Source organism: Onychostruthus taczanowskii, unplaced genomic scaffold (assembly GCF_017590055.1).
Source record: "Onychostruthus taczanowskii isolate IOZ18803 unplaced genomic scaffold, ASM1759005v1 scaffold6, whole genome shotgun sequence".
NCBI lineage: Eukaryota > Metazoa > Chordata > Aves > Passeriformes > Passeridae > Onychostruthus > Onychostruthus taczanowskii.
The window spans coordinates 17,399,820-17,425,037 of NW_024503679.1; the positions used below are offsets into that span (position 1 = coordinate 17,399,820).

The 25,218-nt window shown below is 43.1% G+C and overlaps 1 protein-coding gene across 2 annotated transcripts in view; it reads left to right on the forward strand.

The window, feature by feature from the left end:
- Nucleotides 1–25,218, forward strand: part of MAP2K5 (mitogen-activated protein kinase kinase 5) — a 124,015-nt gene that overhangs the window by 93,224 nt on the left and 5,573 nt on the right. The window contains exons 20-21 of one of the 2 annotated variants that reach the window (XM_041418674.1): nt 9,359–9,420; nt 12,372–12,417. In XM_041418674.1, the coding sequence (XP_041274608.1) occupies nt 9,359–9,420; nt 12,372–12,417 (108 nt within the window). Of the gene's footprint in view, nt 1–8,519; nt 9,332–9,358; nt 9,421–12,371; nt 12,418–25,218 lie in introns of those variants that run through there. The other variant, XM_041418675.1, reaches the window with a different exon arrangement.

Consider the following 25,218-nt stretch of genomic DNA (forward strand, 5'->3'; position numbering starts at 1 on the left):
GGCCTCTTAAGTGTTCTGATATCTGCAAGGGTCACTTAGGAAATCAAATTCCACTTCCAAATTCCAAGAACTGTAACATTGATCATAATTCTGCATTTTCCTTTTGATGCCTTAGAAATTCTCAGTGTGAAAGGTAAATGAGGCAGGTCTGCATTCCCAGTTTGCTAACTGGTGGGTTACTGGGTTCTGCACCTCTGCAGAAAATGTGGGATTAGGTTTTTCAGGAAAATCAGAGCTCTGCTCATAGTATTTTTTTTTTTGCATCCCTTGAAGTAGGTTAACATTATTTTCAAGGCCCTTCCAACTGTAGGTACTTACCTCACTGTTATCTTGCTGTCAAAATATGTTAGTAGGAAATCACTGTTCAGAATCGTTTAGGTTGGAAAATACCTCTAAAGTCATCAATCCAACCTGTATTCCAGCTGCAGAATTCCTGACACCTTCTAAAGATGCCCTTTTTGCTGCTCTCTGCTCAGCTCAGCATTCCCTGAAGGGTTGCACATTGGGTGCAAAGATCCCAAAAGCCCAAACCCAGGAGCTTTGTGGTTTTCAGCATTTCAGCTTCCCATCCTTTGGATCCCATGGCTTTAGAGGTGTCTGCTCTGCATCTGGTGAAGGTTGGACAGACAGAAAGCTGGAATACATCCTGTAGGGTCCTTTAAATATTCCTTAAGCTCTGCAGGACTGTTTTGTTTAACCTTTATGTAGCTGGAGTGTCCCTTCTAGGAAAACAGTTCCTGCCAGCCCCTGGAGCACTTTGGGCTCCAGCTCTGTAGTTAAACATCAGCTCTGTTTTCCAGCCTTCTCTTCTTCCTCACCTGAGAGAAATTCATTTTGGTTTCAAAGGTGCCGTGGTTTGTCTCACTGTAATTGTGATTTAAGTGTTGCTTTTGGGTTATTTGTTTTTAATTGTATTGCATGAGGGAGGAAAAGGACTCGATTTTTGCAGTTTTAAATGATTGTGTTATTTCAATTCCAGCAGAAGCTCAGGGAGGGGAGACTTCCAAGAGCAAATCCTGGTTTGTACAAACAGGAGGCAGCATTGCAAACCTGGTTGAACAAGCCAGGCAGAAATTGAGAAGAAAAATTAATTAGTTGTCCTCATGATTCCTTAGCCTGATAGCTTCATGAGTAAGCAGAGAGAAGCTTTCCATGAGTTTCTTGAGCATTTCTGTGAAGTGCCCCCACAGAGATACTTGGTCTCACAAGACTGCAGTTTAATCTAGCTCAAGGACTTTCCAAACTCCACAAATCAAAGACCTCTTTTTTTTTCTTTTTTTTCTTTTTTTGTCTCTTTTTAAATCCTTACTCCAGAAACATTTAAGAGCTGGTGGGGTGTTAACGCTGAGCTGTGAAGCATTTCAGTGTCAATATGTTTTCAGATTTTCCTGTGGAAAAAACTAACTTGCACTTAATCCATGTTTTCTGTATAGTTATTCCTATTATCTATTTTTTTTTTTTTTGAATGGGGTTAAATATTCCCCTCTACTTATTGGAATAGCCTTAAAAATTCCCAGGATGTTCAGCTTGACCAAATAACATGAGGAGGGTTCCTGAATTCCTCCACCTTAATAAATCCATGCTGCATTTTGCTCTTGCTGAAAATGCAGTAAAAAAAAAAACAACTCCAAAAAGCTCAGAATGAAACAAGATTGGATTTAATTTCTTTTCTTTAGGAATTTCTCTTTAGGTTCTCAGATATTGATTTAAATGTAGGAAACCTGGAAATTTCTGGCGTTTTGGAGATTTCCATAGGTTATACACATGTGTGTATGTTTACCCAAACCTACAATTACTTGTTTTGTGGATAAGCTGGTTTAAGGAATAGTTTTATGGAGACAGAAACTGTGACCTTACCAGTGTATGAGATTCAGAGACTTCTACAGGAACAAGGTAAAACCACAGGTAGGAATTGCTGAATAATTACCTTTAGACCAACCTGAGCAAGAACCTTCCCAGGAGAACAAGCTCATTTAATGGTTCCTAAAACTCAATCTTGTGGATGTCAATGGTCATGCTTGATTATTTGCAGCGGTGTTTTATGAAAAAGCAATAAAAATGCATCGGGAGGGTGCAGGGGAGGGAAGGGAACAACAAATGGGTTGAGTTTTTTGCCAGGTCCCCTCGGTGTGGCTGTGTGTGTGTGGCTGCCCAAACCTGCCGTGCTCTGCTGCCTGATGAGCGACAGGAGAGCAGCCAGGAGAGGGAGGAATTCTTGGGTTGTTGGAGAGAAAAAGCAATTACACTTCTGGTGGAAGGATTAACCTGTTTTTGCAGGCCCTTCAGAGGCACAGAGCCTGGCTGGTGCCTTTTTGGGACTACCTAAAAACAGAGGTCAGACACAAGTAAGGGAATAAAAATCAGTGGTGTTTATTGAAGGGCCTTCAGGTACATTTAGGACATTCCTACACCCAAAAAATGGACCACAGGTTTTCACACTTTTCTAAGTTTGGTCCATTTGCATATTGGGGGTTAATCTTCCAATTACAGCTTCAGGTAATGAGGGAATTTACCCCAAGTTTGCTCTCCCCAACTCCCTTTTGTTGCCATCTCTCAGAGCCCGAGGCAGTGAGGTGTCCTTGATTGCCTGGCCTGGAGAGGAATTGTTGTGTCTGCCCAAAATGGGAAAGCAGCACACTGTACATGGAGTTTTGAGTTATACACTGAAAAATTGCAGGATTATAAATACATGAAAGATATAAAAGCTGAAACCCTAAAAATTTTAAATATAAAAAGCTAAAAATCTTAAAAGCATATATATATATATATATATATATAAAAGAGCGAAAAATCTAAGCCATCATGGCAAGGGGAGAAAGTGCCATGTCCCACAATCTGAATTATTCCTGCTCTTAATCACTTCTTTCCTCCCTTTTTCTGGGCTCTGAAAAATATCCCCCAGTAGCTACAACCAAATAACCCCAATACCCACTGGGTTATTTAACCAGAGCACCCACCCACGTTCCCAGCAGAGGAATTCTGCTGGAATTGGGAATTGGAGGAGCAGCCAGCTGGAAGAGGAGCTGGTCCTCAGGAGGTTTTGAGGTTTTGAGGTAGGCTGTGCTTTGGGGCGTTCCCAGCAGAGGAATTCTGCTCTTCCCAGGAATTGGAGGAGCAGCCAGCTGGAAGAGGAGCTGGTCCTCAGGAGGTTTTGAGGTTTTGAGGTAGGCTGTGTTGTTGGGATGAAACATTGGCCTTTGCACCTCGCCCGTGCCCGGCTCCAGCTCTGCAGATAAACGAGTTTCCTGTGCACGCAGAACTTCACACCGAGGTGCCCCCACGGATCATTTGTCACTTTTGGCACCTGCTACTGAGAAAAGAGCAAGAGGTGCAGAGATGTAATCATCCTTCACCTTCCTGCCCGGGGTGGGAGCCGAGCAGGAACAATCCAGGAATTCTTTCAAGTCCAGGCCTCGGAGCCACCTCCGGCCACCGCTGGCTGCTGCCAACTTGTTACTTGTCAGAAATCCCCTGCATTAGGGCTCTTCAGGCCTTTTGAAGTAGATTGGCTGGAAAGGCAGAAATAGATTTTTTTTTTGTTGTTGTTTTATATAGAGATATTGTTTTAGGGATGCTGTGGAAGAAAGTTGTAAGAGTAAGTCAAAAGTCGGGCTTTGATTTTGTTTTTTATATAGAGAGTGAGGGTTTTTTAGGAATGTTGTGGAAGAAAGTTGGTCTGGAAGGAGTAAGTCAAATTTGGGAAATGGATTTTGTTTATATATGTATAGATATTTTTTTTTTGTGGAAGAAAAGTGTCCTTGTAAGAGTAAATCTGAGTTTGTACAATAATGTCATTCACTCTCATTGTAGCCAAAGACCATTCATTTAAGAGTTGGACTCGGTGATCCTTATGGTTCCCTCCAACTCACCATTTTCTGGGAACTACAGTGCATTTATTACCTGTAATTGCACCTGGCAGCATGTATGGTGCATCTAAAACTTACCTTTCTAAAAAAAAAAAAAATTAAAAAATCACTATATGGCCACAAAATGAAATGCAGCTACTGTAAAAAAGTAAATACATTTTTTGAAAGCTTTAGTACTAGAGAAGCCTAAAAATTCTTCAGTCCTAGAGGTTTTGGAGGCTGAAGTGATAAGGCAGGAAGGCTTTGCAGAGCCCAGGCATTGTTTATGAGATGCTGCCATTTCAGCATCCGTGCAGGAGCCGGGACAGGAGCTGGTGCCCAGAGGAGATGCTCCACAGGCAGGGAGCGCCGGGGGACCCCGAGCACAGAGGAGCTGGGGTTTGCTTTGCTGGGTTCTGGTAACTTCCCTCCTGTGGCCGTGGAGCCACAGGACCATGGCAGCTCCTTCTGCACAAGCAGAGCTGAGGGGAAAGATTGAACAGGAACATTTAACCCTTCCCAGAGCAGCAGGAACGAAGCCTGCTCGGTTTTGGGCAGCCTCTGTTGGCGGCAGGTTCTTGCAGGACGTGCTGGTGGCAGTTGTCCGTCGTTCCATCTGTGGGGCTGGCCCCAAGGGATGAGGAACGTGGGTTTGATCCCAAGTTTTCCATCACCACCCTGATGGCATCACTCCAACTTTTCTCCTGTTCCCTCACTCACTGTGCACAGCTGGTTTGGAGAAATCAGAGGCTGCTCTTGTCTCCTCCTGCAGCAGATCCCAGTGGTGGAAATGTTCCTTGGATGCTTAGGGAAAGCTGTGATTCCTGGTTTTCCACTTAGGGAGGTTGTGGGGTTTCTCCTGCAGAAGGATGTGGTAAATCTCAGGCATTTAAATATGTTCTGAGAAATATTTCACTCTCAAGGAATTGTGTGTTGGGTAAGACCTCTGAAGGTGTGGAAAGCCTAAGGCTTTTTGGTGTTTGTTGCCAGTCAGGAATGACTCCCAAATTTCACAGGCCTGAGAGTGTTTCCAAAACAAAATAAGCAGCTCCAAACTGTATCTGTTGAATTTTCTTCTTGAGGTTATCCATGTAAACCTGCAAACAGGACAGGAAGAGGAGGAAGGTGCCTTGTCCATGTTATTTGTGGATTTGCTGGACATTATTTATTTCCTGAGCCTCAGTAGCATCTGTGCCACTGCTCTGCTTAGGGAGAGCAAACAGAGCAGGAGAAGTTCCAAATAATCAGTTGGAGGAATGAGTGAGGATAATGCTGGGATCCTTAATTCAAGCTCATATTGCAAAGGTTCCAGAGGATTGGCTTCTGGACATGCTTTTAGGATGTTCCTTCTTCCTTTGTTCAGACCTGTGAGGGAAAAAAAGGCAGATCCAGATCCTGATGTTATTGCTGCCTTTGAAAGAGAGATTTCGGGAGGGATTGTTCAGCACGCTCATTCTCAGGTCTTCATTTGGATAATGTGGCTTCCCCTGACTCCAGGGAAGTCAATAAGGTTTATACCAGAGCTCTGGCACTCTATAAATTAAATATTAGGAGCAGTGTTTGAAGTTTAAAGCCCTCCCTCCTCCTCCAGCTCGGATTTTCTGCCGGTGTGCTTTTGTCTTTCTGCCTGAGCACCTTGCTGACAAGTGCTAATAACAAAATGCCAAGAGAGGGTCCAGTCGGAGTTACCACCCATTAAACATTCTGAACTTGTCCTTTTGCTCATAGATTGTGCATAATTAATAATTAAACGGTTGCAGTTGTAATGGGTTGACCTCCTTGAACTGTTCATTATTCACAAGGCAAAGGCATCACTCAAACTTTTTTCCTCTTGCCCTTCCCTCGCTCGGTGTGCACAGCTGGCTTGGAGAAATCCCAGGCTGCTCTTGTCTTCTGCAGCAGATCCCAGTCATGGAAATACTGCTTGGGTCTTCTCCTGCAGCAGATCCCAGCTGTGGAATTATTCCTTGGATTTTAGGAAAGCAGCTAGTCCTGGGAATAATTTTCCATGGGTCCTTAGATCCCTTTGTGTCTTCACTGCTGTTTTGGCATCATCCCCAGTATCAAGGTCTTCATGACACTGGTCAAAAGGTTTGGCAGTTCATGAAAAGGAAAGAACCTTCTCCCAGTCAGAATTGAAAAGATCTGTTCCTCACTCCTTTAAAATCTTGGATTTCTGCTGTCTTTCCCTCTATAGTGTGAATTCATTTTGTGGATGGGGAAATCCGGCAGATCACTGGGGTGCAGCAAATGTGACCATATTCCATCACTCAGGCTGGGTACAGATGTGTAGCTTTGCTTTATTTCCCTTTATTCCCATCTCTTGGAGTGTCAGACAACATCTGGGAAACCTCAGGATACCAAATAAGCTTTGTCTGCACATCCTGGGCTTGAGCAGCATGGTCTAGTGGAAGGTATCCTCAAGATTCAACCTTGGTTTCCTTGAGCCTCCCAAAAGGCTTTGTGTTTTTCAGGCAAATATCTGATAAATCTGTGTCCACTAAAATCCTTGGGATGCTCCATCTCCTTTCCATCCTGAGATCCAGGGTGTGTTTATCTCCACCCTTCCACACCAAATCTCCTCCTCACCTCCTCAGAGCAAACCAGGTGTGGCAATGGCCAGCAGATCAAATACCTGAATTAAACAGAAAAATATGCCCTAAAAATGGGGGGAAAATAGGATTTAACCTTTACTTCCATCCAGGTAAAATTTTCCTAGGCAAGAGCCCCTTGTCCCATGGCTATGCTGCAGGACAGGAGCTGCACAGTCCAGGTTTTTATGCTGATCTTGGAACAACTTCTCCCCTCGCCTGGATGAGCCCAGAGGGTTTGGAATAACCAGAGTGGGACGCTGGTGGCTCCAGAGCAGCTCATCAGCTTCTCCTCCCCTCTCCTAATGAGCTTTCTCTCCATTATGGGCCCATCATCTCTTGTGAACGCAGAAATTATCACCTCCCAAATGAGTGTGAAGTGCTGGATGCCCATCCTGATCCTGCAGCGTGGACTGAGCTGAGCTGGCAGCCCCTGGGAGGGATGGATGGGTTGGAAAAAGCTCCTCACTGGCATTTTAGTTAAAATAAACAGCAGGGGTGGCATGCTGGGCACAGCCAGTTCCCCAGGGCATGGTGTCCCTTGGATTCTGTGCCTGGAGCGTTTCCTACCTGTCCCTTTTGGTCCATCCCTGCAGATTTTATGCCCAGAGCCTTTCCTGCCTGTCCCTTTTGGGTTCATCTCAGTGGATTTTGTGTCTGGAGCTTTCCTACCTGTCCCTTTTGGGTCCATCCCATGGATTTTGTGTCTGGAGCATTTCCTACCTGTCTCTTTTGGGTCCATCCCTGCAGATTTTATGCCCAGAGCCTTTCCTGCCTGTCCCTTTTGGGTTCATCTCAGTGGATTTTGTGTCTGGAGCTTTCCTACCTGTCCCTTTTGGGTCCATCCCTGCAGATTTTATGCCCAGAGCCTTTCCTGCCTGTCCCTTTTGGGTTCATCTCAGTGGATTTTGTGTCTGGAGCTTTCCTACCTGTCCCTTTTGGGTCCATCCCATGGATTCTGTTCCCAGAGCATTTCCTACCTGTCCCCTGTGGGTCCATCCCATGGATTCTGTTCCCAGAGCATTTCCTACCTGTCCCCTGAGGGTCCATCCCATGGATTCTGTTCCCAAAGCATTTCCTACCTGTCCCCTGTGGGTCCATCCCAGTGGCTTCAGGGAGAAGCCCCGGAAGGCTCTGCTGGGCAGGAGGAAAGGATGGGGAGAGGCAAATGCAAGGCTGGCGTTTCCTTCTGTGTTTTCTCTGTTAATACAGATAATTTTCATGGGCAGTGCTTTGAAGTGGAGAAAGTTTAATTGTGCTGCTGATTTCCTTGTGTTCCCTCCACTCTCCAGCAGAAACCTTCCCTAGATTGCTGTCATTTCTAAGTTTGGAATCAATAACCTCTCCCTCACCCGGCCCGAGTTCAAAGAGAATTTGGCCACGTTCTATCAAACACTCCTTGTATTTAATAGAAGTCTTTGAAAATTGTCAAGCAATTTTGGCTTCTCCTTTTACTCTTCAGCTACTTTTGATTTAATTGTGTTTTCCAGCAGTTTCCAATTGTTCGGATTGGAAACAAAGCCTTAATAAGAGTTCTAGTTAATTTTCTCTCTTGTAATTACCGATCTCATTTTTCTGATAATTGGCCACAGCAATTATATGTATATTTACTAATCACACAGGAGGCTCTGCAGTCGTGTCTATCTGCCACCATTGATAATGGCACACACATTGCAGAGGTGCTTTTATCATCTTCTTTTTTCCACTACATCAAAGCTATTTCCCCGTTCCCCATAATGAATACATGCATGCATTTGACACAGTTGTGTGCTAGAGAAATTGTTTGGCTCCCACCAAATGCTGCACGCTCCGAGTTTCTTGCCTGCAGCGCTGGAAGGTTGTATGTAATGATATATTGCTCATCCAAATGGCCAAAGCACTCCAAAGCACAGTGAGATTAAAATAAGTCATTCCTTTGTTAATTTAAATAGGTGCATGTATCATACTTTGCAGGGTACTTTGTGGAGGGATGTCAGGGAGGAAAAAAGACGCCGAAAGGTATTTTTAATAGCAAATGAGAATAGATGAGAATGGAGTCATTTGCAGCTGCGTGTTTTATGTGGCTCTCTTGTTCCAACTGTAGGTCTAATGAGATGACACTGTTAAAGTACTCTGCAGTGTAATTTCATTACATCCTGAGCTGTTACACTATAAACACAGTGGAGCTCTCCGTCATTCCTGGAAAAACTCCGAAATTCGTAAAGCCCTTCTTTGCAAATGGTGATGTTGTTTGTTCCCTGTTCCTCATCTTTCTTTTTTTCACCCTTCTGCTCTTTTCCTTTTTTTATTTCCATAAATACTGGCTGGTTGTTTTCTACCACTAGCCTGGTAAATCCTGCTTCTGGTTGTTTTTTTTTTTTTTGGCTTTTAAAAATTCTTTTTGCCTTTTAAATCGTGAACAGGCAGCATATGAGGACAGCCTGGAAAATGAATAAGTGTAAATAAACATGAGTGTAAATAAATAGCGAATGCAGTGAAAGAAACAAAGGTCAACACAAGAATAATTTCACAGCTCTTTGTTAATTACAAGACCATTTGTGTGTTACTTAAATAATCATTAATTTCTCATTTACACTTTCCCTACCTTCCTTTTTACCCTGTGGCTATCATTGTCCTTTTTTCACCTCCCCTCAGTGTCTTTCCACATGTTTTTACCCATTGTGTAATACTCATTAGTTGAAATTCAGTGTTTTATAACACATCCTCCAAAGAATTTGTACCTTTCTGTCTCAAATCCTGCGTGTGAAAAGAAGGCTTTTTGGGGTTATTATTCCTGGCGGGTTGATTTATTTTGTTGGGTTTTTTTTTAGTGCGCGTGTTTTGTTTTGCTGTTATTTTGCTTTCTACCTAAAAAAATAAAATAAATAAATAAATAAATCTGTTGCCTGCTCCTGACTGCTCCTTGTCTCGCTGCAATCCCAGGAATCGCCGGTGCTTCCAGCCGGGGAGTTCTCGGAGCCATTTGTGCACTTCATCACTCAATGGTGAGCTGGGTCTGCAAACCGCCGTGCCCTGGATGGAAAGGATCCGTGCCATTAACTCCCGGCTCCCCGAGACCTTCTGGCTCTGCATCCCTTCCCGGAGCACGGCGGCTCGGGGGCCTTGGGCAGATGGGGCAGCAAAGCTGAGCAAACTGTTTAAATTATGTAAACGTTATTTACACAAAGGGTCGTAAAAGTACTTACAGGGGTTGGGCCTTTTTGGGGGTTTTTTTTTAACCTCTTTTTTTAATAAGCCTCGCCCTGACTGTGGCTGCTGAGACTCTTAAGAATTCATCAGCAAAATTCGTGTGTGTAATAACATTATTTAGGGGGTTTTTTTAATATTTTGTATAAAATTGCCTCGATGTTTAGGAAGGCAAGCGGCCTTGATGAATTCATTGACTCCTCAGTAAGTAATTTTTACTTTGCAGTAAGTAATTTGTCTGCAAAATTCATGTGTGTAATATCATTATTTAGGGGTTTTTTTAAAAATATTTTGTGTAAAATTGCCTCCATGTTTAGAAGGCAAGCGGCCTTGATGAATTCATTGACTTCTCAGTAAGTAATTTTTACTGAGAGCCGTGGTTTAAAACACACCACTGGGTATATTTGCTGTCCTTAAAACGGAATAGTTCATTGGAAACCTTTTAAATTAAAGGAGAACTGGGGAGAAGAGGGGGTTGTAGAATAAAGAATACGGTTCTTGAGCGAGTAGAGGATACAAATCTGGCAGGTAAGAGATCCTAAAGCAAAGCTAAGGGAAAAATCTCTTTTTAACTGCCACACACCCCTCAAAATCCAAAAATAATTTTAAAAGGGGAGGCGTTTGTGCACAGCAGGAGAAATAAGCTTGAATTTTGTAAAAAGAGGAAGTGTTGGAGGGAGAAACATCCCCTCTTGCAGGGCTGGGTGAGATCAGAGGGAGCCACCAGAGTGGGAGCAGGAATCCAGGGATGTGTCTTTACCCAGGGATTTGTCCTGCTCCAGGGATGGGTCCTTGTCCTCTCCCAAGCCCCCAGCCCCACACAGCTTGGGCTTTGCACATTTTGGGGTTTTCTGCCGCACGCCAGGGCCGCTGTAGCAAAAGTGACCCCATAAAAATGAATTCTGAACAGCTCACAGAGCAGAAAGTATCTCTGAGGCCTGCCACGACCTGTAACAAATACAGCCACAAAAAGCAGGCTGATGAGCAGTTAATTAAAGTAACTAAATAATTAAAGTTTGTGTAACAGAGGCCTCGGTTTTCAGTGGTTTCAGCTTACAAAGACCGAGGGTATTTGGAGGATTCTGCAGCACAACCCGGGCTGTGGAGCTCCAGCTCCTTTTATCCTCCCAAAATAGCGATGACAGGCTGCTCTCAAAAACCCAGAATGAGGCAGAGGGAGGGACAGCCTGTGCTGAAATCCCCCCAGATGTCAACCTGCAGCAGGAGTGATGGTGGCTAATAGGCTGGCTCTCCCTGGGGACAGGGCTACTTTGGGCTGTCAGATTAGAGCTGCTGCCTCACACAGCTCGTGGGACTTCAATATCTGAGGGGCTCGGAGTTATTTGTAGGGGAAGGTAAATTGTGTCCTTAATATCTCCAATTTACAGCACAGCTCATTTGGTGTTTTATACCCGGTGCTTTATTAGCTGTGCTTTGCCGTGGGGGGAATTACTGCTTAAAAAAAAAAAAAAAAAGGGAAAACTAATTTTTTTTAAAAAAAAAATATGTTTTTTTTTTTTTTTTTAAAAAAAAAAAAAAAAACAAATAAGGAGCAACTATATCTTATTTAAGCAATCAATTTGGAACAACCCTGAGAGATGTCAAGTGAGCAGCATCCCAGACTTTGTGCCAGGCCCTCCATAAAGCCTGGCTGCTTGGATAGAATCCAATTAGTCCACAGGCAGCTCCTGGTGGTCACCTCTGTGCCGCGTTATTGTGTTCCCTCACGCAGCTAAGCACGGCCTCCAGAGCTAATTGCACCTGTTGCAGGGAAAAGCAGGACTGTTTGCATGGGAAACATGATCCTATAAGCAGGTTAATGCTGTGTAATGAACTATCACCCTGCAGGGTAATGGAAATAAATGGGGGAAAGTGAAGGTAGGAACCCCAAGGTATTGCGTGTTCGGAGGTGGAGTTGGATTTCCCACCTGTTTGGATGATTCTTTGTGTTGAGCTGTGTCATAATCCCCAGAAAAAAATGGGAATCAGCTCTTTGTACCTGCTGGTTTTTAGGGGTTTCTGTGTTTACGTGGTGTGTAAATAGAGAAATCCACACAAATGGGTTTAAAAATACATATCAAATACAAATCAAATGTACAAGTACATAATCCCTGCCTTTCACGGGGTGTAAATACAGAAATCCACACAGTGTGGAGCCCTACATCCCATCAGGGAAGGCTGGGAGGGAGGAAAATCCCATTAATATTTTGGTTATGTTAGGAATCTGTGTTCCATACACTGAAATTCTTCACTCTGTGGTAAGAGATAAAATACAGCTGAAAAAAATGGGAATCAGGTCTCTGTACCTGCTGTTTTTCAGGGGATTCTGTATTTATACACCTTTCATGGTTACAAACAGTGTGGAGCCCTGTGTCCCATACACTGAAATTCTTCATTCTGTGATAAAAGGGATAAAATGCAATTGGAAAAACGAGAATCAGCTCTCTGTAGCTCCTGGTTTTTGGGGATCTCTGTATTTACACACTTTTCATGGTTATAAACAGTGTGGAGCCCTACACCCCCTAAGGAAAGCCAGCCTGGGAGGGAGGAAAAACCCAAAATTAATATTTTGGTTACTGTAGGGAGCCCTGTCTCCCATCAGCACCTGGTAAATTTAAGAAATAGACTGAAATTCTTCACTGTGATAAAAGAGATAAAATACAATTCGCTATTTCAGCATTTAAAATAATTCAACATTTCAAATCAACAAGCAGTTGTTTTGATACAAACATTTTGTTTTATGACACAGCATGAAGAAGCAGCCAAAGGAAAGGCCGGCACCAGAAGATTTAATGGTGAGTGAAACCTCAGTTTGGATTTGTCAGTGAATATTTTTTGGTCATTTACATGGAAATTTTGCCTGTGTTTTTCAGTGTGCTGAGTGTATTTCTCTCTAAACTCTTCCTGCTTGTGCAGCAATTCCATATTTGCACCCAAACCAGAGGTGGAATTGTGCTTCTAAAGTTGTTTCGCTGTTACCTTCACTTGTGATTTGGGGAGTTAATTCAGAACTTTCACAGCCACTATCGAGTTTCAGTCAAAACCATTTTGATGCTTGATACACATTTTCTTCCAGTCTGGATGTCCAGGGATTACAGCTTAATGTAGGTCACTCCTTGTCAGCATTTGCCAGCCTGAACCTTCCCAAAAGTGAAGTTTGAAAACAGAGAGTGGGGTTAAAATACGTATTTTACTGAAATGCAAGAGCCACTGTTTTCAGTGGTGGTCATGTAAAATGAGACCAGATTGGCTGCAGGAGAATGAGAATATTTGGTGAGGTGTGTCCATGGAAAGGCTCTCAGGACTGGAATCTGAGCTCAGAGCCCACTTCTTGTACAATTGTCATTTTTCAATTATTAATTATTGCTATTTACAGCAATTTATGTATACTCCCACCTCCCTCTGGCTCATGTCAAACACCTTTAATTTTTAAATTTCCTTACTTTCCTTTATACTCTGCATGCTGTAACTTGAAAGATTCTCTAGAATCATCATTATTTATTTGAAATTAAATATACATTTTAATATACATGTTTATTTGAAATGAACATACCTATGGGCATGGAATAGACTGAGATAATTGGAATACAGGAATAATTGTAAGGGATTTTAACAGGATCAAGACACTGGTGCATCCTCTCATTTCTTGTTTCCAAGAAAAAGAATATTCTCATTGCTTCTGTGAGAATAAACAGGTTTTTCTACTGCAGCAATTCTCTAGTTAAAGGCTAATCTGTGAAGATGCCCAGGGGCAGGTATCTCACAATCCAGACCAGTCTCTTTCCTGCTTAGGAAAGTATTTAACTGTGAATCTCATTTTAGGGATATTTACTCCACCAAATCTGCACTTGGAGTTGGGCACCTGCTTAAACACCTGGCTGAAATGAAACCTTAAAGTTTATCAGAGCCCCTCCACTTGGGGTTTTCTCCCACCAAAGGCTGATTTTTGTCTTTTTTTTATGAACTTTTGATGGCTGGGAAATTCTTGCAGTTAGTCACATCTGAGAAAACTTGGAGCAGGTTCTGGAGCTGCAGCCACATTTACCTCGTGCACTGTTCTGCCATGGCTGGGTGCCTCAGCTATTAAAACAATGGAATGGGCTTTCAGAAAACCTCTCTCTCTGCTTGCAAATGCACATTTTGGTGATGCAATAGGCCTGCCACTTATAAATAAAACATCTGCAGATCCCAGCGCCCCCCAGAAGTGTGCGTGGGGATGGTTGTGAGCAATAACACCACTCCAGGGTGTAGAGCCATAAAAGTGAGGCCAAAGGGTGAGTGCCTGCAGTAGCAGGGAAGTGCACAGATTTATCTTTACAACTACATGCCCTGGAGTGTGCTGGGCCCCTTTCAGGGAGGTGTTTTGTGAAATTATTTGGAAATTCTGGCGCCTCTGGGTAAAAAAAAAAAAAAAATAAATAAAAAAGAAGCGGCGCCTCTGGGTAAAAAAAAAAAATAAATAAATAAAAAAGAAGCGTTCCTACTTTTTAAACAATTTAATGCATTTTTTTTCCACCTCCTTTTTAGTCAGTTAGAAATGAGCTTGCAACAACGAGTAGTAGAGCAGGAGCTGCTCACTCCTTTATTTTATAGAGGATATATGTAATATTATATGTAGTATATATTTATATTTTTATTTCACATTATATATAAATATATATTTATAATTAATAAATATATATTATCTAATTGTATTATATTATTAATAATATATTTGTCTATACTTAATCTTTATATAATGTTTATGCACTTATTTTTATATATTATATATTTATAGAGTCTAACCCTTTATATTTTTGCTTTTCCCCAGTCTTCTCAAGGAGCACTTTATTTATAAAATTAATATGAATGTATGCATTAACATTATGTGTCTGTGTACACAGATATACACACAGCATATACCTAAATATGTGTGAAAAAATTAATTTATAATTGCTGGAAAACAGGGCCAGAAAGAAACCAAAACTTTTAAATATTGTGGAATTAATGAGGTTGGAAAAGCCCTCCAAGGTCATGGAGTCCATTTGAGCCCCACCTTGAGCAGAGCACTGAGTGCCACATTCCCTGAGCACAAAAATCCTGTGAATTCTGGAATTTCTCACCAGTGCATCCTTTAATTCCATCTTGCTGAAATTGCCACGTGGCTCTGGTGGATGGAAGGAATGCACAGAGGGATGCAGCGAAACCCTGGATCTCCAAGGTCACCTTCTCACTGATTTAAACCAGAGCAGGGATTCACCTTGTTCACTGCATTTTGGGTTGGTTTATTTTAATTAAAAGCAGTGTTCCAGCAATGATGGGAGGTGTCACACACTGCCATCCTCACCTGCAGACAAACCAGAGCATCTCCTCCTCCCCTGCAGACACGGCTGTGCTGGAAGTCACTAGTTTGTGCCCAGAATTAAGGACTGAAAACAAGTTGAAGGGAGCAGAAGATGAATCTTTTCCTCCTCTGCTGAAAATCAGTGGGTTTTAGGTGGATTTGAGGAGCTGAGTGCCAATACCTGGAGTGCCAGGTTGGCACCTGCACCAGAGTCCTGGGATGGATTTCCTCTGCCTGTCATGCAAAAAGCTTCTTTTTATAAAACCCAAAATGTCCATTTTGTCAGGAAACAGGGCCAAAGCCGAGGCTGGAGGAAATTCTTGTTTAAAGTCTGGTTTTTCTTTACCACAGGTGTCCATGTGCAGGTGGATCAGGCTCCTGTATTTATTTATTTTATTATTTATTTACTCACTGCCCTTTCTTCCCTGCAGCCATGCCCAAAACAAGATATCCCATTGGTTTCTCTGGGTGTGCGTAATCAAATCCACTGACTTGTTCCACAGCAGTGAAATAAGGAATTTCACCAAGCAATGAGGAAAAAATTGTTCATTCAGGGAAAGGAACAACCTCAGAATTACCAGTGGTCATTGTGAACTTTAAAATGCTGCTCCTTTATCTCCAGTTTGTTCTCTCTTAAGAGAAAGGCAGAGAACCAATTAAATTGAATATATTCCTGTATTATCACAGGGAAGACTGCACAGCACATTCCTCTCTGTCTGTCCCCTCCCTTTCTGACACGAAAATCTCAACAATTCTTCTGTATAAAGAGATTTTTCCCCTTTGCAGTTGTGTTTTTTGCCAGAAACACAGAGTTTTTCTGGCTCTCGGGGCAGTGTTTATTCAGGAGTTGTGCTGTGGCAGCCCAGGGAAGGTTTGAACTCCTGTTCCTGTTTTTAATTCCCGTGTTGTACTTGTTGGAGATGTGCGAACAGACAGCCAGAATGCATTTTTGAGTCTCTAATATCTTGACATATGTCTTAAGATATTTAAATCTACAAACTAACTGTTTTATCTGAGGAAAAAATATCCATTACAGCCAGTAAAATCAGGGTGCCTGGTTCAGAGCCATTCCTGGAATGGGGAGGGGGATTGCTGGATGCATAGGAATGGGAAATTTCAAAATTGGATTAGGCATTTAAATAAATAAAATACCAAAGGAGAAAAGGTTTTGCAGCATGTCAGTGGCTTTGACACAGATGATGTACAATTTATCACACAATGTTTAAATTGATACATTTAATATTTTTTATTTTAATAATTTAAATTTCTAAAACTTAATATTTTAAATTGATTAAAAATATGTTTTAAAATTGATAAGAATTTAAATAAAGTATCAACATAAGAAACATCAGTAATTTAAATTTTTAACTCCTGTTTAAACCCAGTGAAGTTTTAAAGACCTGTTTAAACCCAGGGAAGGTTTAGATTCTGGTTTAAACCATTTAATTGCAGGGAAGGTTTAGATTCTGGTTTAAAGCTAGGGAAGGTTTAACTCCAGGGAAGGTTTAGATTCTGATTTAAACCCAGGGAAGGTTTAGATTCTGATTTAAACCCAGGGAAGGTTTAGATTCTGATTTAAACCCAGGGAAGGTTTAGATTCTGATTTAAACCCAGGGAAGGTTTAACCCCTGTTTAAAGCCAGGGAGGTTTAAACTCTGTTCATGCCCAGAGTCCAGGGAAGCAGCCAGGCTGGGGCTGTGCCTGTATTTACGGTATTTTCCCAAAGCTTTCCATCCTAAGCTCTATTTAATGGAATCTATGCATAGTAAGTAATCAGGTCAGAGAGAAGCAGCATCCCCTGTTTGAGATCAATCGCTGGCTAATACTTTATCTAGGCCACTTTATTATCTCATGCTGATTCCATTCCCATTCTCCTCCTCCTTTGTAGCGTGCACTTCAGCTGTGGTAAAACTACGCCTGGCATACATATTAAAAACATATACCCATTCTATCTGTATGTAAATGGGGGAGGCACAGCTGGATATTGCAGGAGTTTGATTTACTAATAGTTATTATCTGTTCTAGCTGTTCAGAGGCAGGGAGAGTTGCAGAAAACAAGCTAGCGCAGAAATTGCCTTTATGATATCACTGCCCTGCTTTGGTAATTGTTTAAAATCTCTTCTTTAGCTGCAAGCTCGGCCTCGGCTGCTGCAGATTGTTGGTGCTTTTTTTGGAATTGCTGGAGTCTCTTGGTGAGGGGTTTTTTTGTTGTTAGTGCAGCTTTGAACTGCTCCGTGATGGTTATTGGAACGAAAGGCGTTTACGTAAAAAATGGTGTTTGAAACACCAAAAGTCAGGAATGGAGCAGTTATTCCCTTGTGCTCTCCTGTGGAGGCATCAAAGCACAGCCTTTAGGATTCCTCAAGGAAAAAAATTGGGCAGGGAGAGGATGCAGTCACCTCCTGCACTCCATTAATTTTGTACAGATCTAATGATTCTTCTTCAAGTTGGCAACACAACCAGAAGCTTTTCTCCTTAAAATTTAAATTACTGACACTTCTTATGTCAATATGACATCAATTTAAATTGTATCAATTTAAACATTGTGTGATAAATTGTACATCATCTGTGTCAAAGCCACTGACATGCTGCAAAACCTTTTCTCCTTTGGTATTTTATTTATTTAAATGCCTAATCCAATTTTGAAATTTCCCATTCCTATGCATCCAGCAATCCCCCTCCCCATTCCAGGAATGGCTCTGAACCAGGCACCCTGATTTTACTGGCTATAAACGGGTATTTTTTTCCAGATAAACAGTTAGTTTGTATATTTAAATATCTTAAGACATGTGTCAAGATATTAGAGACTCAAAAATGCATTCTGGCTGTCTGTTCGCACATCTCCAACAAGTACAACACGGGAATTAAAAATGTAAGGTTTTAAGTAGCTGGATTTTAAGTAGCTATGTTTTTTGTAGCTTTATTTCAGAGGGTCTGCACAGTAGCTAAACGTATTTGCAGTTTTTTGTGTTAAACCCCTGGTTTCAGCTCTCAGGAAATACTTTTATGGTTTAAACAAACAAATGGAGGATCAGCATAATCCCGGCTGGATTTTCATCTAAACCCCCAGAATAAAGCCAATAAAACACTGGTGCTTAGGTTTGTCAATAAAGGGCTTTCCCCCAGTGGTATCACTGAGGAGCCAGGGCTGGGGTTTGGATGATGATGGCTTTTGGGATGGACCAGAGGGCTCTCAGCACTTCCCTTTGCACAAACACCCCCCAGAGAGTGAGACCAGCTTTAGAGATCCAGATGTTTGGGCACTGCTGCTGAATCCTGTGAGACCAGCTTTAGAGATCCATGCTTGCTGTGTGCACCTATCCAGATGTTTGGGCACTGCTGCTGAAGCACAGGGAGCCAAGAATTTTCCCTCTTTGGCTACTTTGTTTTATCCTGGGCCAGTGCAGGATCTCCCATCAGGGCTGATAAAATTGTCTGTGCTCGTGGCTGTGATGAATGGCTTTGTTTGCAGGTGGGCAGCCTCTCCTCTGCCACAACGATCCCAGTTATTCACTCCATGACAAGGGGAAGTTCTGACAGACACCAAACACAAGCAGATGTGAAGGAAAGGGCTCTCTTCTGGTTTCTCAAGGAAAAAAAGTACAGAGCCAAGTGTTTTAGCTGTTGCAAATATAGAATTGTTTAGGATGAGAAAGGTTTTTTAGGATCATCCAGTTCAGTCATGAAATGTATGTGATTAATAATAAACTGGGCCTTCGGTCTCTCACTTCAGACATGCAGTGGACAAGGAGTTCTGGATCAAACCCTGGATACACTGAAGACAAAGCAAAATTTATACTGAGGCAAGGATTTCACAGCAGGGCTCAGGATGTTCAGTATCTTCCTTGCTCAAGGTAGCTTAGAGGAAAAAAATCTGTGTTTCTTCAGGTGGCAGCATTGCTCACTGAGCTGAAACTGGGAAAGGTGGGTCAGGGATATTTCCCCCTCTGTCTTTCAAAAAAAAAGGGGGAAATGCCACCTCTGTCCTTGGGGTGTGAGATCTTCTGTGCCACTTGAGAAATCAGCTCTTGAAATGGAGACATCCATTCTATCAGTGTCACTAAATCCAGCAACCACCCAGGAGCAGGATGGTGACACGTTAAGGGGTGGTGCCTTCATTCCCTGCCTGCTGCACCCATTGCCATGGCATCATCCAGTAAATGGGAATATCTGGGAATAAATGGGAATATTCCTCTCCTACCATGCCCTAGAACTGCACTAAACAGCAGCACTTTCCTGTGAAATGTGAAAAGGAGTAACACGAGTTGGCTCAAAGAGGTGTTGAAAATCCAAGGAAATTGGACAAAAACAAATTGGCAACAGCTTCGAGGGATACAGTTCATATTTTTTGGTTACTTGAGTCTCCTGGGCTTTGCAGTTTAATTTGAGCAAATGTTTCATTTGGCACTGCTGGTAGTTCAGTAGTTCTCCAGGCACAGGGACAAATATTTACATCTCACTCATTTTGGTAGCAGAATTGCAAATCTTTCAATTACTGGGTATTGAGAAGTTGTGCATTTGCCTCGTTGATGTTTTATGTCAGCTGTCTTCCTTACGTATTTATTTTGACAATTTGAGGGGAAAAAAATCTGTTAGCAGTTCCAAAATAAGACCCATGTCTTTAAATCCCGAGTACTGTCCATTCTATTCATTCCAAATTCATCAAGGAATTTGTTCTAACAGGCAACTGTTGAAATCCACATACGATTTTTATTTGTGTAATGAAATTGGCATTTTAAATCTATTCAGACACTCTGCACAGATTAAAATGGCTGGTGCTTGTGCAGTACCAGCTACATGTGGGTCTCTAGTCCAATTAGCACCTCAGGACACTCCTGCAGTATTAAATAAGAGTAATAATTGCCTATGAATAAGCAGAGTATAAAGCAGGAGATAGAGATATGGCTTCTTAGTGACCTGTGTGCATTATGCCTCAAATCCCTTAATCAGATTTGTGCCGCTTGATTCTTCCATCCGCAGAAATTCTGCTGGAGGATCAGGGCCTAAAGTAGTAAAAAATCAATTAATACGACTTTCTAATTTGTGCAGTTGACAAAAAAAAAAAAAAAAAAAAAAAAAAAAAAAAAAAAAACCCCGCATATAAATAGGGGACATTTTTCTCCTGAAGAAGGGCCGTGCTGAAAGATTTTTTAATTGGATTTTCATTGTGATTGACAGCGCTTGATGATGACAGTAACTTTATTTGGCTGGACTGTTAGAGCCCCCTTGTTCGGGGTGGTTTTTTTCCCTTTTTTCCCCATCAAAGGCCTTTTTTTCTCGGTGGCATTCCCGGCGGAGAGGCAGAGTTTGTGAAAGAGCCTTTTAGCACCTTTGTTGCCGCCATCCCTGGTGACGATTGGGCCCAGCTGGTTGCGGGTCGCAAAATGCTCCTCTCACAAAGAGAAATCTCCCTGGCCTCCATCATTTTAAGAGCTCCAGAAACCTGTTGAGGATTAGAAGTAGCTTTAGATGTGAAATGAGTGTTAAGTATTAGTAATCGGGAGATTAGGGCCCCGGGGACAACGGGAGATAAACAACCGCAATTAAGGCAAATCTGCCAGAGTAAACAAAATTGAGCAGAAACAGATGCCCTCGCCATTTTGGGGGATTGATTGGAGGGCACCGAGGAATCGATTTTTGTCTTGTTTACACTTCCAAACCCCGGTGATAAACTGGGAGGCTAAATATTTCATAGCGCCTGATTTTAGTTAATTTTTCTCGGCTCCTCACAGTGACCAGGCCCGGCCTCGCTCAGCCTTCACAGGGAGCAGCTAATTGCCTATGAAGGGCCCCTGTGTTTAAATGGGCTTGACAGGAATTTAAATTTTGTTTCAATCAACCTCTGCGCTCACAGCCTGCTCCAGTTTCTAATTTTTAAATTAAACATGATTTCTTTTTTTATTTATTTTCCTTTTTTTAAGGCACGGCCTCCTCTCCAGAGCCAGCTGTTGGCGCTCCCAGCCGGGGCAGAGCTCGGAGCGCGCGGCTTTATTCAGGCTGAAACCCCAAAATACAGCCCTGGAAAAGTTCATTGTCCCGTCAGTGTGCATCTGCCTGCTCGGATTTGATGGGAGAGCTTGGGGAAACACTCAGCTGGTAAAAATCGGGATGAGCCTGTGCCTGCTGGGCTGGGGAGAGCCAGGTTTCCACCAGGGAAAGGCTCCCCTGGATTAAAATACAGCTCTGAGCATGGAAATGGTGCTGGTGGCCTCGGTCCTTGTTCAATGACCTTGGGAGAAATTCAAAGGAATTTATATTTTCTTCCCCAAGCCAACTAGTGGTGATATATTTTGTTCTCTTTGTGTTTTCAGCAGGGCTCAGTGCGTTTATACCAGCATTGTTTCATACCTGAGCTTTCTCTGCTCCTCAGACGAGGGGATGTGGCAGCGCCTTCACCTCCATCATTTAATACTTTTCTGAGTCCCTCCACAGAGCCTGACAAACACGGGGATGTCATTTTGCACTCCGTGCAGGCAGCGTGTAGCCATGGAATGCAGGATGATCATAGTGGTACTTGTAAAAACGACTTGTTCATTTGCAGAAACTTCATCACAAAAATGCTAACGAAGTACGAGCTGTTCCATTCTCCCTTTTTGCTTCCAGCCACATCATTTTCAGGGTTTTTTTGCTTTTGTTAATTGTTGTTATTTGTGCGTGTGTGCACACAGCATTTTCTTCTCCAAGGTTTGGGTGAAAAACATTTAGGAGATTGTTTCAGTTTACTTCAGCTTAGTAATTTGCTTAGCAATTTTTTTTTTTTCCCCAGTAGAAAAACTTGGGGAAAGCAGTTGTTTTCTTCACCCTTCCACCCGAGTCTAGGGGAACACTTAGTCCTTGTTTGAAGGAAATTCTGTATCAGCTCTGAATCCCTGACCAGCTCTGTTTGGTGTCACCACCACCATTCCTGTGCTGGAGCTGAGGACACTTCTGCAGGTGCAGCTCCACCAGAGTTCAGGTCAGGTGTGCCTTTCTGGTGTGAATCTCTGCTCTTTCTGAACCCCCACTCTCTCATTCTCATCACAGCCAGGTCTTGAAGCTCACAGATTGAATAGATTTCAAATGAAGCCCCACCAGAAGATGTGCTCCAGGCACACACCTAATGAGCTCCAGCTACAAATGGGCACTGAGGCCACAAACCAGACCAGAGCTGGGCAAAAGTCAAACCTCTTCCATCCCCGAAATGTTGCACCGAGTGTTTCACTCAGCAGAGCTGCTTCTGTTGTCGACAGCTTGCTAATGTTGACAGACTCCATCAGCCTTGGGCCACTCTCCCCATTCCTCCTCTGCAGCTCTCCTTAACCTCAGCAGCACTTGCAGAAGTAAACTCCAATTAGATTTCGGTTGCTTTCGTTTGTTTTCAGAGTTTTTAAGAGTCATAACACAAAAAGTGAAATACCTTTGCTGGGAGCTGGCTCGTTTTTAGCTGAGCAGCGTGAGGAGTGCCAGGGACAGTTACTGCTTTAACAACAAATATCAAAAGCAAAGCTGCTGTGGAAAGAATGATCTGCAGATGGGCAAATAGATTCCTCTGTGCCACAGCCAAACCCTAAACCCTGTAGAAAATTTCAGACCAGTCTTTGCCACAGGAAGGGAACAAATAACAGACCCAGGGTCCTGCAGGAGGAGGGGTTGAGGAGTTTGAAGTCAGGTCCAGCTGGGGAGTGGAGCTGCTCCGATTCCTGCTGTTCTCACCTGAAAAATTCCCTCTTGACCCTTTGTCTGGTGATGAGTTGCCAGCTTGGACACATCAGTCAAGTGCACAGGGGGTCTCTGAGGTGTCTTGTGGGGTCACCACCTGTCCAGAGCTTGGAAAATAAGACTTTAATCATAATGAAGAATCCATATTGCTGTTTAGAAATGGAAATTTGGGTGAGGTGTGTAGACAGCTGCTGTTCAGGTTAAGGTGTTGAGGTCAAAGTTAAGGTGTTCTTCCTCTTAGTCCATCCATCAGGCCTGGGCACTGTTGTGAATTGAAGACAAATTCTGTAAATTGCAGGAGAATTTTGGTGCCTCAACAAAACTAAACCAGCTGAAAATCGCTTGCAATTAACTTTCTCCTATAAAAAGGATAAATGCATTGGTGAAAGCCAGTCTAGAAAAAGATAAATAATAGGAGACAAAAGTACTTCTCAAAAAAAAAAAAGGAAGAAATATAACCCCAAGGCTTCAGTGCTTAGTTGTGTTATCTTTGTTTTGCATCATCTTTTCACTGTCTCACATATCATCAGAGGGATAAAATCATTAGTGTGCTAATCTAGGTAGCCATAGTTCTAAGGCTGACCTAGGCTAATCTGCCTTTGCAATTTCAAGAACTATGTTTGACTCCTCTGAAAGTAACCTTAAATTGTAGTCTTGTAAGAATTCCAGAGCTGTATCCTTCACTCCTTCTCCTAATGAGGTTATGACCAAATGCTCATTATAATTGCTTTAGACTCCTTTTAATTTTCAAGCTTATTAATCATAAGAAGAGTTATTTAAAATTGCATAAATTAATCTTAGATTAAAAGCCCATCAAAGCCTCGAAACAATTAAGAATAAGTAGGATTTCCCTGGGGCAGCAAGTTTTATTTTAATAGTGTAGTCAGGTGGATATCAGAACATTGAAGTATGGTAGTGATTAATGTATGCAAAATTTAAATGAGAGTTTTTAAATGGCAAATCTAAATCACATATTGACCTAACTGTAGGCTTTAACTGCATTGTCTGTCATATATTTAAACTGTTTAGTAATCAACATTTTAATTACAGTGTATGTTAGGGAGGCCATGCAACAAACAAAACTCCCCACTTCCCGAGTGGAGCTGCTCAGCAGGCTGGGCTCTGCTCTCAGCTGAGGAGCGAGCAGGGAGCAGAAACTTGCAGGAAAATAACCAGACTTGTTTTGCCCTGTGGATGTGTTCCTGTTCCTGCCCCATCTCCAGCCAAAAACGCCACTGGGCCGTGCTGGGAGTGCTCGAGGTTGGATTGGAGCAACCTGGGGTGGTGGGAGGTGTCTGTGCCCAGGGCAGGGGGAGGACTGGGTGGGTTTTGTGGTCCTTCCAGCCATGATTCTGTGATGCCATGGTTTCAGCCCCTGCTCTGGGGCTTTGAGCCCAGCTCAAAGCTGAGCGCAGCTCTGGGGGCGCTGGAGCCTCTCCGGCGCAGCGAGCGCAGTCCTTGCCCTCAATAGTCTGAGGACAGAACACTGAGAGAGAACTGGGCCAGCAAACCTCGCTCCCAGATCAGGCACAGTCCCGAGGAGGAGCTGCAGTTTTAGGGTTAAGCTCAGTCTGTGATCTGCAATCCCATTTGGAAGAGACAAGGAGGCTGCAGCTGACCTTGCTGCAGCTTTGGGACACTGGGGACACTCTTGGCACTCTCACTCTCCCAGTCCCTGCTGTTCCAAGCACTTCAGGTGCTCACACTTCCCTTAAAAGGATTAAAAAAAAAAAATCCCAAAATTTCAAAAGGAAAACAAGAGTTGGAGCAGCTGGATCCCACTTTAAAGTGTCCTGCAGGGTCCTTTCTCCCGTGGGCACGTTCTGTGTCTCTGTGGATTCACGTGTGCTCAGCCTTCAGAGTTTTTACCCCACTCAAGCCTCAGAAGCTGCGTGGAGCATCCCCTGAGGATGCCCTGCCACCTTCTGTGCCTGTGAATTAACCATGTTTTGGGAGGCTGCAGTGAGAGAATTGGCCTGAGGATTCCTCGCTGCTATTCCTGGCTGCGGGAGCCGCAGTTGGATACTGTGGATAGCTGGCACAGATAATTAGAACAGCTTTTAGTGTGGCTTGTCCTTGGAGGCAGCAGCTCGAGATGGAAGATCCTCCAGCTCTGGAGGCAGGGCTGGAGTGATGAAATCCTGACATGTGCTGAGGGCACTGGAGGGGGTCAGTGTGGGGTGGTTTAGGTTACTCAGCACTTGGTGTTTCCAGGAATTCTGGGAAGCTCTTTGGGTTACTCAGCACTTGGTGTTTCCAGGAGTCCTGGGAAGCAGCTCCTGAGCTGAGCTTTGTGTTTGTCCTGTTGGAGGTGGGACCTGTCCCCCATTAAACATGAGGATGGGCAGGGATTTCCCCTCAAACCCATGCCCTGAGTTCATAGAAGAGCTGTGTACAGCACAGGCACCTCAGGAGCAATGGGAGAACCAACTGGGATGTGCTGTTGGACAGCCAAGTTGGGATTTTTTGGAGTTGGAGGGATGAGCTGCCAGCCAGGCTTTCCTGATTTAACATTTGCTCTGTGGCTTTCCTTTGAACAGAGCACCTGGAGTGGGGGAAGGCCTGGAACATCCCA